Consider the following 14,966-nt stretch of genomic DNA (forward strand, 5'->3'; position numbering starts at 1 on the left):
GGCGTGGCAGTGGTCTTAGTTTTATTGAACAAAGGAGGTCCAATTTCCATGGACATGCTTCAAAATTAACTGCTGATTTTGCTGCCAAACCTACGCATTGGTTAGTCAAAAAGAAATCAGTCCCTGGCCGTCCCACTCAGTCCCCCCACAGGACAGTAATCATCCTGAGACATAAAGTGATGCATTTGTATCCAGAGAATTAACCACACGTGATTCTTCCTGTATCTAAAAACTAGGTCGAATTGGAACCACTTCACTTAAAGAAAATCACCCTTCAGAACAAGACTGCTGGTTTTGAGAGGCGCGGTAGGGTCCCATCTCGGTGCTGAGAGCAGCAGCCCGAAGGGCACACATCACATCCTAAAGCTTCGAGGTCCCTGGTGGGTCCCTGGCATCAGTTTCCAGCCACTGAATGAGGATCCGATTCACCTCCGTGGGCCTGGAAAGGAAACGACGGTTCACCCCCGTCCGCACCCACGCGCCTCGCACTGAGTGAACAGCTAACCCAGGAAAACCTTTACAGAAGGTGAGCAGGAAGTCCCAATGCCCCCCACCCAGAGACCCCCAACTCCTTACTTCTCTATCTGCGTGAAGTGTCCACAGTCCTTAATGTGTCCCCTTTTCAGGCGGGGGATCTGGAAGAAAACACCACCCGGAAAAGTAAATAACAGAATGCAAACGGGCCTGGTTTCAGGTTGGCGCAGAGTGTCACGGAGAGCGCTGCAACGAGGCACCTCCCTCCGGGCAACTCACAGGCCACCCTCCTTCCTGAAAAACTCTGCATTATTTAGGGAAGGAACATTTATTGAGCAACTACTATGGGCTCTGTGCTCTGCATGCGTTGCCTATTTAACTTTACCCACAATCCTGTGGGGTAACTGGGAAGCCCAGAGAGGTTAGGTAAGCTGCCCAAGGCCAGAGCAGCTGAGCTGAGATTTGTATTCAGGGCTGACCTCTGCTCATCACAACCGTCTCCCTCCAGAATCACTCACTCTCCGCCCGTTCACTCCCTGGAAACTGCTCAGTAGTTGTTTGGTTCTTGCCATGCAGTCGCAGCTGCACGCCCTTCTCAGGCTTTCTGGCTGGTGGTCTGCTGGTGGTGGGCTGTTTGCCTTCCTCCCTGGAACCTGAACTCTCACGGTGGGTCACAGCCACAAGCGCCAAGAACTGAGGACCGAGAGGGAGCAGCAGCGCAGCAGCCTGGGACATGCGGGTTTCTTCCCGTACCACCGTGAACCGTGATGGGACGTGGAAAAGGCTGCAGGGGAAAGTGTCATTTTCCTCTCGGAGACAGAGGCTGCCGCTGCCAAGCATGACAAACCTCAGTGAGGTTAGCAGTCAGTTACGAGGGGCTGGGAAGGACCAGTTGAAGAACTTGAATTTGTACAGAAACCCTCCAGGGTCAGGACCAGAGAGACAAGGCCCGTGGGCTCAGAGCTCTGCAGAGCACCTTCACTGGCTGGATCCAGAGCCCGCAAGGGGCTCTGTGGCAGCGTCCCAAAGCACGCCCTCCCCTCTGTGCCTGGTGATGCTAACAAAGCCCAAGCCAAGGGCGGATGAGCTGCTGTCCACAGCTAGCTAGCCCACAGTCGCCCCACCTGCAGGGCTCCCCAATCACTGCCAACCTCTACACTTGGATCAGAGTGAGCTTCAAATCCTGAGTTTGATGCCTGTCACCCAGCTTTAGTGGCTCTCATGGCTGTGGGCCCACACGGCCCAGCCTGGCCAGAGCGCTCGGCAGGACCCTGAGGCCTCATCGCGCTCTGCCGCTCTCCAGGCTTGCGCGCTCCTCGCTTCTCAACACCGTGTCTGCTCCGCGGTCTCGCTCTGCCTGTGTTGAGTAACTGCAGGGCAGGGAGCTCCGAGAGGGCGGGGCCTGTGTCCTACTCCTCTTAACCTTCTCAGTACTAGCACAGTCCCAACACATTAAGTGCACAGTAAAAGCCCAGGAAATGAATAAATGAATGAGTGAGTGAATGAATGGCAGACTCCATCAGTACAAGGAAAAGAAAGCGACAGCCATGATTCTGGCTCCCAAGAGGTGACAAAGATGCTTCTGATGAAGCCCCTTGTCAAGCAAGTGCTTCATCCAAAGATCCCACTCTGTCTTCAGCGCCATCTGCCCTCCAGGGCCCCTGCCGCCTCCCAGAAGCACCGACGGCCCCAGCGCAGCACCACCCTTACCCAGTCCTCCATGTGCTCGGACATCGCAGGAGTGAGCACAAAGTCCTTTTCTGCCGTCACCATCAGGGCTGGAATCAGGATCTGGGGAGGGGTGACAGGAAATAGGTGCAGCCACAGAGGGAAGATGTCCTCTCTTGCACCCTCCACAACTTAGGTCTTCCCTCCCCTGGGGCAAGGAGACGGGCTTCATCTTCATGCTGTGTGGTTTCCTTCACTACCACCTCCCTCGAAGGACCCCCAGCAGTGCCGCTGTAGCCCCGGCTTTGTGTCTGGCATGCACTGTGTGAAGGCAGCATCACCCTTCCTATGGATCCAGGACGGTGAAAGGAGATAGTACGAAATGTGAGCATCGGTCTCTGCCTGCGGGTCCCAGCACAGAGCCCCTGAACCCCTGGACACTCCTAAGTGACAAGAGCGCTGGGAGCATCTCTGGTCTAAGGAGGCAACTTGGTGTTTCCTGGGCAGAGCTGGTCCCCCAAAAAACCAAGCCATGATCAGAAGCGTGAAATTTTCAGCCTACTCCCCACTTCTCTAGAGAGGGGGGACTGGAAATGGGGTTAGCAATTGATTGTGGCCACATGACAAAGTTCCATAAAAATCCTAACACTGTGGGGTTCGGAGAGTGTCCGCATACCTATGTACCCAGGAGGTGACGCACTCGGCTCCACAGGGACAGAAGCTCCTGCTCTTGGGACCTTCCCAGACCTCGCCCTGTGTATTTCTCCATGTGGCTCTTCACTGGTGTCCTTTATCACACTCTATGCAGTCGGTAAGTGTAAGGGTTTCCCTCGGTCCCGTGAGCCACTCTAGCGAAGACTGACCAGACCCAAGGAGGGGGTCCTGGGAGCCTTAGATCTGCCGCTGGAGGAGGGTCGGAAGCACAGGTGACAACTAGACTTGCTACTGGCGTCTGAACTGTGTGGTGTCAGGGGGTGGGCAGCCTCGTAGGACTGCGTCCTTAACGTGTGGGATCTGATGCTGTCTTCAGGTGGATAGCATTAGAGTTGAGTTGAATTGCAGGACACCCACTGACATTGGTGGGGGGAAAGCCCTCACACATTTTGTGACCAGAAGTGTCAGAAGCTAAACGTTTTGGTGAAAGTGAAGGAGGGAAAGACTGGGGTTTTCCAGAAGAACTTAGTGCAGTGACTGGCCTGGGTGAGCGCACACGGGCGTGTTTAAGTAAGGATGCACGGGCTGGCCCGCTCTGTGCCATGGAAATGAACGGGTGGCCCCAGAAAGGAAAAAAGTTACCCTTGCATGGAGATCAACACTCCTTTTCTTTGAATCAAGTAAACGCCTCCAACAGGCAGCCAGGACCTAGTGAGTGACGGGGTCAGCCACGACTGTCGTCAGCCTGACACCAGAGGCAGCGAACACGACCTCCCTTTCATCTCCAAACACCCGGGGCCCGGAGAGGTCTCGGGGCCTCCACCCAGCCTTGCTGTGCTCACTCCACCATTATAATTTTCAAACAGCTCCAATTTGTCCCTGGCGAAGGAATCTGCACTATTTTATTTTTCTTACCTACATGCAGAATGACGTGCTTCTCACTGTGCCCTGTCCTCCACATAATGAAGAACCAGGGCACATTCCAAAGTGCCTTTGCTGCTGAAACTCACCCTGAGGCTGCTGTGGGGTTGTGTAAACTCTAGAATGTTCCAGGTCAAAATGCAACCTGGTGCTGGGAGCATGGGAGGAAGTTAGGGGGCGGGGGAGAACACCTGAAAGAAAACTGCAAAAAGGGAGGGTTCCCTACTTACATGCCCTCAGGGTTCACCTCCCCAAAGACTTCATCATTACGTCCCTCCATGCTCAGAGTCTGCCCATCAAACTGCAGTTTTGTCATTTTTGTCCATTGCAGATTACAGTGATGATAAAGATAATGAGCATTAATTGAGCTACTACTATGTGCTGGGTACCGTTCTAAGCATTTTACGTGCATTCTCCCATGTTATCCTTACACAGCTCTAGGAGGTAGGCACCATTCTTACAGAGTAGTTAAGTGTCTCGGCCAAGGTTGCACAGGGATCAGATCTCAGACTGAATTGCCATCCAGCCCACCCTTAACCACACTGTCTCCAGACCTAACCCATGAGGTCAAGACCCCCTCTGTTTTATGCATCTGGTATCCCCACGGTTCAGCACAGTGCCTAACACATAGAGGGTGTTCACATCTGAGTGGATCCACAAGATAACCAGGGCTCCCGTGTGAGCTGAGGACTGTGAAAAAGCAATTTTCCATAAGCTTTTAATGTAACCTGGGACCCCATTACTCTTATTGCAAACCCAGATATTGGAAACCACCTTCTGCTTGACAGACAAGGAAACTGAGACTCAGACTGACTTGGTCATGTGATAAAGCCAGAGGCTAGGCCCTGTCTGAGAACACCCAATGCTCCTACTGTGAACCAGGAGCTCCACAGCCTTGGCCACTTTTGGGAGTCACCCTGGACCATCTGCTTCCTGGAGCTAGGGCAGCATCAGAAGACCAGGGGGGACCTTGCAGACTGATGCTGCAGTCGCAGGGACAGACCCCTGCTCTGCCTGTAGCACCACCTTCTGTCGTTTCAAGAGAAGCCTCAGCAAGAGGTCCCAGGGGAGACTCTTGATTGGAGGCACTTCAAAAAGCCCAGAGGAAAAGGACAGAAGGGAGGCAGCCAGCAGGCCAGTCTGTCCATGCCCGACTCTGACCCAAGGGCATATCAGCTGGTCAATGGGAAGGGGGCAGGGGAGCCACGCTGCACCAGCACTCACCTTCCTTCCCGTGCCTTTGCAGAACCACTTCCAGTTCCTGTCTATGTTCCGATACCAGTTCAGGGGACCCCTGGGGGGCAGATCAAGGTATAAAAACAGGAAAGCTTTTAGTCAACGACTATGCTATAGACCCCACCAGGAAACAGCTTCGCACGGAGACACTCTTCCCAGGAAGAGCAAAGTCTCTGCAGGGGAAAGAGAGCAGAGGAGCCAGGGCCACGTCTCTGCCCAGCACAACGGAGCTACACGGAGCAAGGCCTGGTGAGCACGCAGAGCTCACGGGGCGGCTGCCACACAGGAGCCGGCCCACAGCTTTCGCTGCATTCGCCCAGGGCTGTGGTGTAACAGGGTGTAGAGCTCGGCTCCGCCCCTCTTCATCTAGAGGCCACTCCCCTTCCCCGGGAAACCCACTGAGAAGGGCCAGCAGGCAGGCAGTGGTGCAGAGGGGTCTCCTCCAGGACAGGCAAGGTTGGCCGTGGGGCTGGATCTAGAACACTCTCCTGGTCCTCAGGCAAGGTCAGGGTTGGTGTCCTCGGGCCCTCAAGGCTTCCCCTCCAGCCCCGGGCCCTGGGAATAGCGTGGACAAGCCATGTGCCCTTTGGGGACTTTTACCTTTTCATCCTAAACAAGGAGGGGGTGAGACCAGATTACCCCTGTGCTCCCTTTCAGAGCAAATCTGTCCCCAAATCCGAGACTCACAAATGGTCTCTGCTTAAAAGAAGAAAGAAGAAGAAGGAGAAAGAGAAGGAGAAGGAGGAGGAGGAGGAGGAGGAGGAGGAGGAGGAGGAGGAGGAGGAGGAAAAGAAAAGAGGAAGAACCTTAGGGAAGAGTTGCAGGTGGTGGTGATATAGGGGAAGCTGGGGGCTAACGGGCGGCAGCCACAGGCATTCATGGCCAAGGCTGCAGTGCCCCGGGCTGACCAGCGGGGCTGACCAGGCAGTGAGTGAGTGACCATGGTTTGGCTCTTTCTGTGTCCTTGGGTTCGAGCGAAGGATGGAGGTGTCAAGAGAGAGGCATAAGGGAGAGAAGAAGGACGGAAATGTGGCGAACTGCAGTGTCCTTGAAGAAACCTTCGAGGATTTGCAATATTTAAATATTTGAGGGGCTAGGTGGGAAAGGGGCTGTTGGAGCCATTCTTTGCGGTTCCACAGCAGGGCCCTGAACTTTGGCATAAAAATGGATCTGAGAAAAAGGAATGAAGTGTCTACAACTGCTGCAACGTGGGTGAACCCTGAGAACATCGGCTAAGCAAGAGAAGCCAGGCACAGAGACCACATATTATATTCCATTTACGTGCAATATCAGTAGAGGTGAATCCATGGAGACAGAAGGCAGGCTGGTGATTGCCGTCTAGGACTGGGGGAGTGGGGCGTTGGGAGGGTAGAGGGGAAGTGGAGGTGGGGTTGACTGCAACGGAAACGGAGTTTCTTTTGGGGGTAATGAAAACACCCTAAAATGGAACATGGGGATAGCTGCACAGCCTCGCGAATAGACTGAAAGACCACTGAGTTTCAGAGCGTGGATTCTATGGTGAGACAAAGCTCACTCAAGCTGCTCTGAGAGAGAAAGAGAGAGAGAGAGAGAGGTCTACAAAACCCTAAAAACACATATAATTTTTGAGTTTCTGTGTTTTCCTAGAGAAAGAGCTGTCATTGGATTCTCACAGGGTCACCACGGAAAACAGGTAAAGACATATGCCCTGAAGGGGCCCCTAAGCATAAAGCAGAATCAGGTGATCTAATCCAAACTAGAGCGGGCGGAGCATCAGAAGGTAGTGAGCCTCCCAGCACTGGAGGCATGTAAGCGGAGGCAGGCCAGGCATTCATGGGGCTGTGGTAAAGGAGAATTGGGCCTTGCCCTGTACCCTGAGAGCATGGCAGCCCCTCTTTGGGGACAATCTCTCTTCTGTGTTTTGGGCACCCTTCTGTTTACCTGAAACCAGACTTCTTGAACTGCTGCACATAGTACTGGATATCCTCCTCAGACATGAGCTTGCTGAGGCTGGGCTCTTTGGGGGCTTTCACTAAGAGTCCTCCTGCAAAAAGACACTTCTTTCCAATCCCATCCCTGAGCCAGGCATCCCAGCAACAAATGCTGGCCTTCTCCATGGAGGCTGAGAAGCTCCTGATTGCCTCTCATGCACCCTGGTGCTCTTCCATTCATTCTCTCTTAACCACAATAAGCCCCGCTCCTCTCAAGCTCCAAGTGTGTACTGTCTCTGTCATTCCAGAATGCAACAATATCACATACACACATGGGCCTCAGCTTCCAGGAAAAGCTCTAGGACTGACCATGCCCCTCCTGTCCTTCAGGAACATACTACCCAGTTCCGGGATGACACCTGCCTTCCTGTCTTCCGGCCCTGCCAGCCCCCCAGCTCCCCTCCCCACCCAGATGAAGCCTTTCCTACACAGCTTAATGAATTACGCCCCTCTTCAGATGTCTCCACTGACAGCCTTGGAATTTTCACGAGACCTTGACTCCAAAGTTCCCTAAAGGAAAGGAACCCGAGGCCCTGCCGTCAGCCCAGGGCTCAGAAGAGTGGTATTTCCCTGTGGGGACCCTATGTTACACAAGTCACAGTTCAGAGCTGGCAGGTGACTGTTGCTGCTCAGAGGAGGCAGATGGAGAAACACTCATCTAACGCTCAGCTGGCCCCTGCCATAACCCTCCTGTCTCCCTTCCCTCCTGAGAACATCTCTTACCTGTTTTACGGATGTTGTAAAAGATGGGAAAAAACTGTAGGGAGAAGAGTGAGAAATTATGTCATGGGTGAAGTAAAGAAAATAGACTGGAACAGGTCATCTGAAAACCCTGTCACACTGAAGACCTATGAGTGCCAGGAGACCATTACAAACATACTAAACTCCCAAGAAAGACAGGCAAGTCCTCTGGGGCCAAAGCAGAAGCAGCCAGCAACCACAGCTCTGGGCTGAGCTGCCCCACCGAGTGCTTGCAAGTCTTGGTGATGTAAGAACTTGGGTTCATCAACCACTGGGAACAAGAGATGAGACCTCAGGTCTGTGGCAGATGGGAAGTTAAAAATGGGACCCTCCCCAGCCTTCCACGGGAAATCCAGTACATCTGTGGTCCTCAGTTGAAGGGTGGGCTAGGAAAAAACCCACCCATCATGACAGAGATGTCAAAGGACTTGGTCCATTTGGTTTGGTACTAAGAGGAAACCAAAAAGTGTTCACCAAGAAATTCATAGTGGTTGCCTTTGCCAGTTTGAATTTACACTATCTCTATGATCCGGAAACCTGCAAGGGGCAAAGTCAATGACAAAAGCAACAATAAAGTGAGGCTGGGCTGGCGGTCCCCCAAGGATGCCTCACAGAAGCAGCAAGCACTAAAGCACAGCGGGGTCGTTTCTTCAACGCCGACGGAGCAGACTGGTGCGGACTCAGTGCTGCGGGGCGGGAGGGGGGGGGGAGCTCACAACAAAAATCACCAAAGTTCCCTGTTCTCCCTGCTCTCCTCTCTCTTGCACATGCAACCCCAGAACTGCAAGGGACAGCAAACACATCAAATACTGAAATAAGACTTTCCAAGAGTCTCAAGTTAATAGACTTTGCAAGAGAGAGAAGTGGGGAGAGAATGGAAACAGACTATGCTTAAAATTATTAAAGACAGAGAAAAGAACCTGAAAAACAAGAACAGAACAAGAGATCCAAATGATTTGAAAAAGAACCAAAAACAACTTTCATAAATTAAAAAAAAATGTTCACTGAAATTAAAAAAAAAAACCTTCAAAGATGGGTTGAACTGCAGATTAGATGCCCCTTAAAGACCAATAATGGGGCGGACCCAAGGCCAGTTTCTCCTGAGCAATAACAGGTGCCTCTAAAAGAAAAAAAAATGTCAACCTAGAGTTCCACACTCAAACCATTCTTCAAGACTGAAAGCAAAATAAAGACATCTTCAGGCCAAAATATTTATGAGTTCACTACTACCAGACTGCCAACAGAACTGCAAAAGAAGGTCCTTCGGGCAGAAAGCGAGTGACCTCAGTGTAAAAGAGTGAGCTGCCCAAGCCATGAGCAGAGAGAGCAGCAGACATGCGGAGGCCAAGCAGGTCTGCTCAACGACAGGCAGTGCAGTGCGGGTGACCTCGAACGCCCGAGACTGGGGGCGGTGGTAACGGAGGTAAACCGTGATGAGCAACTTTGCTTGTTCAAGAAAAGATTTAAGGGTAGAAATTAATTTTGAACTTTGATAAACAGTTCTGCGTGTGAAAATCGCAAGGTAAAAATGGTATAATTTCTCAGGCACCACTATTATAGCAGTTCTTTCATTTCAGTTTCGAAGCTCTCGTGACCTTTCCCCCTTAACGTGAACGGTGGGGTGAGGGTCCCAACCCCGCTGACTGCACGGTCAGGGCAAAGGCCCGCGGCCTGGCTCCCGGAGCTCGAGCCCCTCCCCCATCCTGGCAGGGAGGCCGTGCAGGGAGGCCACCCGGCGACCCTGCACCACTGCGGCTCCGGCTCGGTGCCCCTCACCTCATCGTGGGATCTCAATATGCTTTTGAAAGTGCGATCCAGGTTCTCTTCCAGTTCAGCCTCGGCCACTCCCTGAAACAAGAAAGCGAAGTGACGGACTCCACAGACATCTTGGCGGCTGCACCCCACCCGGATCTGACTGAAGGCAGGACGCCCCCACACTCTGTCCCCTCCGGCCCAAGTTTCATTAGAAGCGCATTCATTGCGCGATTTTCATACTGAAACGCGTTTTTTTAAAAAGGTTCAAATTAAACACAAGATGCTAACGGGGGTCCGCCCCTGGGAGGCGGGTTTATAGGTGTGGCTTTCTTGTCTGTTTTTGAAAATCCCTACAGTGAGAACGTATTGCTTGCAATAATCCCCTTACAGGACTAGGGGCTGGAGGCTGGCCCAGGAGGCTGGGGGCTGGAGGGTGGTGAGAAGAGGATTGCAAGGGCTCTGAGAAGCCACGGGGAAAACCCATATGCTGTTCCAGTCACCCACCTCATTTTGCTGCAATAACTTCAAATCCATCTCCTTCGATTTGGACCTAAATTATTACAGTCCATCAGACGCCCAAGGATTGCCTCCCTGAGGACAGCAGGCTTCTTGGTAAAGAGCTGGGGCACAGATCCTTCGTGCTGGCAAATTCCCAGGTCTTTCTGCCTCACGGAGCCTCCTCACATTTAATTGCCTACATTTAACTACACCTGGTTGTTTGGCCATTTCCTGGGTGTTTCCAGGAAAACAGGCTAAGGGATGCGGACATACAAAACTGAGGTCCTAAGGGTGGGGGTGATGGCTAGATGGGTACCAACGTAAAGTGCCCTAGTTCTGGGGGCTAGGGAAGCGATTCTTGTTGGAAAGGAAGGGTCCAGATTCATCTTCCCAACACCTTTCCTTCTTGCTCAGTCCCCTACCCAGGAGCATTTCCAGACGCAAAGAACAGGCAGGCAGGTGGCATGGGGCTTTAAGATCCATCAGCGGATCTTAATCTATTGGCTAGGGTTCCTGGCTTCATGATTTTTAGGGCAGAAAGAGAAAGTGTTAACGCAATCTGTATTTTCCAGGATTTGAAAGCCCTTGGACCTGAGAGCTGGTACAGAATCGGCGTAAGGAAAGTCAGCTGCCCCTGAGGTGCAATCCACCAGGGCAGCTGCTCAGAAATGACAAGTCCTTCCTGGACAGTCCCCAAGGGGACCAGTGTTACGGGAAGAAACTGATTAAGAGTATGGTGGTGCCTTAGTCCATTCAGGCTGCTGGAACAGAACCGTAGGTAGTGCAGCTTATAAATAGACATGTATTTCTCACAGTCTGCAGGCTGGGACGTCCGAGGTCAAGGCACCAGTGAAAGCCCACTTCCTGGTTCGCAGACGGTATCTTCCTGCTGTGTCCTAACATGGTGGAAGGGGGAAGGGGCTCTCTGGGGTCTCTGTTCTAAGGGCATTAATTCCATTTACGAGTGCTCCGCCCCCAAGACTCGATCATCTCCCAAAGGGCCCACCTCCTATTAACATCACATCAGGGGTTAGCATTTCAACATATGAATTTGCAGGGAGGCGGTGCAGAGGGGTAAACACAAACATTCGGTCTACAGTAATGCGTCAGCCTATATTTCTCCTCCTTTCCAACTGCTTGCCCGAATGCACCCAGGTAACAACTAAACTGGATTGCAGAATGTTTTGCAAAAGGATGCCCTGCTTCCCCACTCTCTTATTTAACATATTGTAACTTCCACCAAGAACATGAATGTCCTTCAGATTGGCCTTCAAGAAGCCTTTGCACCTGTCCCAAACGCTGCCTTCTCCATGAAGTCCTGCCTTCCCCCATCACTATAAAACCACTCTGCTCTTCTTGGATCTCGCGCAGCCTTTCATGTGCTCCCCTCAGAGCACCCGGAGAGCAGGGAGGCATCCACTCGTCTTATTCCCAGGATTAGCTGTGACTGGGCCGGGATAAAGTAGAGGGCTGATGTTATGTCTGTTCCTCTCCCCCTAGTAATGTTGCCAGAGAGGAGGGTCCTATAAGCCAGGTCAAGGAAGCGTTCTAGTGACCGGCGGCCCTCTGTCCCTGTGCACTGTAAGAGGTCCTCCTCCATTGCAGTTCATTTGTTCTGCACTTTGCAAAGCATGAGAGCGCTGGATCTGTGAGCTGCCAGCGCCGTGCACGGGACGTATCTGTCATCAGGAAGTGCTGGAACCGCAGTCTGAGACTTTCCGAGGAAATTGATGTTGGTGCGTTAATTACAATCCCCTCACATGTGTAAAATTCAATTATGATGGAGAATCAATCACGGCCCTCTGCTACGAGATGAATGCCGAGGCAAGAAATAGCTATGGAAGGAAGCACATTTTAAGAGGTTGATGGCAGCCCCGGTCCACCCGGCACGTCGCTGTGGTCATCACTCTGATTTATAGAGAGCAGCCCCCACCCCAGAACCACTGTGGTTTATGAGCTCAGGGCGCATCTCTGTGTGTGCAAGCCTCTCCATAGGTCCAGTGGTCTTGTTAGGACTTTGACCTTCAAATGGTCCTTAAAAGAGCAAACAGATGCCACAAGGACCAATAAAAATCTAAGGGAAGCGTGCACACCCACACGGAAGTGCATCAGGTGAGCAGAGAACGAAGACACAGGTCAGAGCAGAAAGGGGAGAAGCCGGTCATGTTTGTGCCCTGGCTGTGGGCCTTGTTGATGGCGTCGGCTCTCTGTAATTTACAAAAACTATTTTTCAAGTCCTACAGAACAATGTAAAGGCTCCTGTCTGCCCAGCAGGACGCGGCACCTCCCTTTGTGCAGCCAAACATAGGACTTAAATGATAGACTTTGGAATTCTACAAACGTGGTTTCAAGCCCCAGTTCTGAGAGCTGTTAACTGGGTGACTTAATCTTCCAGAGCCTCAGTTCCCTCATCTATACAATGGGAGTCTTATTTCCTATAATGCCTGACATGTAAGAGGGATGCCAATAAATGGCTATCATTGTCATCACAATTATTATCTCTATCACTAAAGTTACCAAATTGCATCAGAATTGTCTACTTTGGTCCTGGACCCCTCGCCAGCCTGGGAATTTCTTAGGGACAACACACTGTACCTTGTTCATATTCTCATTCCCGCTACCATAGGATGGTAAGAGCAAGTACCCAACTAAGGCTAGATGGATGGGAAGGAGAGAGGGAAGAAGGGAGGACAAAAAGGAAGGAATGTGCGATAAAGACTTAGGAGGAATATCCTCTAAACAGCCACGTGAGTTGTGGCTTCTGTTTTTCTGCACGCCACTGCACGCTCATATCCACCAAACAAGGTGATTCAGACCCAGCTCTGAGTGCAGCTGGGCACTGACCTCCAGAACAACATCAGATAAAGGCATCTGATCTACCATCACCCGAAAGCTACTGACTGCGTCAGGCAAGCTGAAGGAAGTTCTACATCCTGAAAGAAACTCCTGAGAAAGAAAGCCTTTGGAATTCCATGATCCTGGAGCTTGGTCTCAGAGTGCTTTGAGGATGTTTAAGAATCAAGGTTTCCTGCTGGGCTACTTGGAAATGATGTGAGTGACGTGAAGAATAAGAGATCCGCCTTAGAGGATTTGTCAGAATCTCTTGGCCGTTCTTACGAACCAGGTCCACTTTTCTCCCCGCTTCTTTATTTTACACTTGAAAGCACAGACAGCCGTTGTGAGAAGGAAATGTCTAATTCTGCCCTCCGTGGTTGTATGGTTTCCAGACCGGCATCTCCAGCTTCACCCTCACTCCCGAGACACATCTCCACTGTCTGATACACGTGTCCTGGTGGATATCATGTCTCACTCCTCAACGTCATAACATTATAATGAAAACTGAAAGAAAATGCAGGCCTTGATGAAATACGTTTTTCATGCGTACCCCAGTGTCATCACACCTCACCCTACTGGTTTGAACAGTGATCCCCAAAGGATAGGCCAAGACCAAACGACCAGGACCTGTGAACCTGACCTTACTTGTAAATGGGGTCTTGGTGGATGTAATTAAGTTAGAATCTCAAGATGGGGGATGGACAGCCAGGTCAAGGAGTAGCAAGGGTTTCTGGCAGCCAACAGAAGCTAGGGAGAGGCAGGGAAAGAATTCTCCCTCGGAGCCCCCTGAAGGAACCAAACCCACTAAGTCCTTGATTTGGACTTTCACCCACCAGAACTGTGAGCGAATACATTTCTGTGGTTTAAGCTGCCAAAGTTCTGATTGTTTGTTATGGCGGCCTTGGAAAATGGATCTACCACTTCAAGGAATCTCTTGATTTGAGGGGCAGGTAAGGAAGGACAAGGTTAAAAAGGTCTACAGAGCCTCTGAGGCCCATGGGGCCCGCTGAGCAGCAGGAAGATGCGTGTGCTGACCACAGGGTGAAAGATGCAGGGGTTCCCAGGAACCAAAGCACCCAGACTTCTCCTTACACCCTGTCTTTACTCCCCATGCATATACTCAACTCACTGACGAGCCCCAGAAAACTAAGGTGCAATAAAGAAGCCCCAGTTTGTTTAGACTTTTCATCTGAGTGCTGGCAGGGACAGAGGTCTCGATCGCCTCATCAACCAGGGAGGTTCCTGCAGCTGGGAGAACACAGCAGGCCACCTTCTCTGACTCAGACGCCCGACAGATACCTCCTCCCTCTTCATCAGCTCAGTGGAACTTCTCTTTCATCTTCCCTTTTGTTCTTTCCAGGATGTAGACTAGGTCTGCTGCAGAAGATGCCCGTAATTGGGCCTATTGTTTCATGGCTAAGACAGTGGAGACAGCCACTTAAATCAAATGGCAGCTCCCACAAAGCAGAAGCCCAGGCAGTTTGCATAACTGTAAAGCTGAAACCACAAGACACTGACTCAGGGCGGAGATGGGCAGGTCCCTCTAACTGGTGGGTTGGGGCCAGCAACTCTGATTCCTGTTCTGGCTACCCTGATAATTACTTGAATTCCTCTGAAACTCTGGGGCAGAGTTCTCTCAAAATAGGCCAGAAAACATGGCTGTGGTGGCTGTCCCCGGGGCTGAGGATGTCAGTGGGTGGAGGTATCTGACACCCAGGCAAAAAGTGGAAACTGTTTACTACTCTCTGCAGCTTGGCCAGGCAGACGAGGTGTGGGGCGGGTCAGGCCTCAGAGGGGCTGTGAGAAGACCTGAGACACTCTGACGCCACTTCCCCTGGGAGGGCCCGTCTGCTCATCACAACGGCACTGAGTTGGGAAGGCCACCTTGAGGAGGAAGAGCCCGCAGGTTGGGGTGTGATCTTGTTCGAAGGTGGATTATAAATGGTTAGGCTGGAAATGAGAACTCCAATTTGAAGCCCCTCAGTATTTGGTTCTTTTCACTAGAACAACCCATTTCAGAAAACAAAAATGACATGCCAACAGTTTCTCCCAGGGATGGCACCAAAACAAAGACCATGACAAAGACTGGAGAGCAGGGTAGCTCAGAGCGGCACATTCTTTTCCAATGTATTATTCCATCAAAATCATGTTCCTCACTGGAAGATTGGTTAGGTAAATAATCATGGTCCATCTTGATTATGAAGCACCAAGCAA

General features: G+C 51.5%; 1 protein-coding gene across 3 annotated transcripts in view; it reads right to left on the reverse strand.

The window, feature by feature from the left end:
• EPHX2 (epoxide hydrolase 2) overlaps window positions 1-14,966 on the reverse strand; it is a 53,387-nt gene continuing 38,421 nt past the window's right edge. For 2 of the 3 annotated variants that reach the window (XM_053658325.1, XM_053658324.1), the window contains 7 exons: window positions 9,441-9,512; window positions 7,647-7,680; window positions 6,874-6,976; window positions 4,942-5,011; window positions 2,185-2,265; window positions 577-635; window positions 1-439 (listed from right to left, as the gene is read on the reverse strand). In XM_053658325.1, the coding sequence (XP_053514300.1) occupies window positions 361-439; window positions 577-635; window positions 2,185-2,265; window positions 4,942-5,011; window positions 6,874-6,976; window positions 7,647-7,680; window positions 9,441-9,512 (498 nt within the window). In that variant the 3' untranslated portion in view covers window positions 1-360. The remainder of the gene's footprint in view (window positions 440-576; window positions 636-2,184; window positions 2,266-4,941; window positions 5,012-6,873; window positions 6,977-7,646; window positions 7,681-9,440; window positions 9,513-14,966) is intronic. The other variant, XM_053658326.1, reaches the window with a different exon arrangement.

This window comes from Artibeus jamaicensis, unplaced genomic scaffold (assembly GCF_021234435.1).
Source record: "Artibeus jamaicensis isolate MK-2021 breed Jamaican fruit bat unplaced genomic scaffold, CSHL_Jam_final scaffold_537, whole genome shotgun sequence".
Classification (NCBI taxonomy): domain Eukaryota; kingdom Metazoa; phylum Chordata; class Mammalia; order Chiroptera; family Phyllostomidae; genus Artibeus; species Artibeus jamaicensis.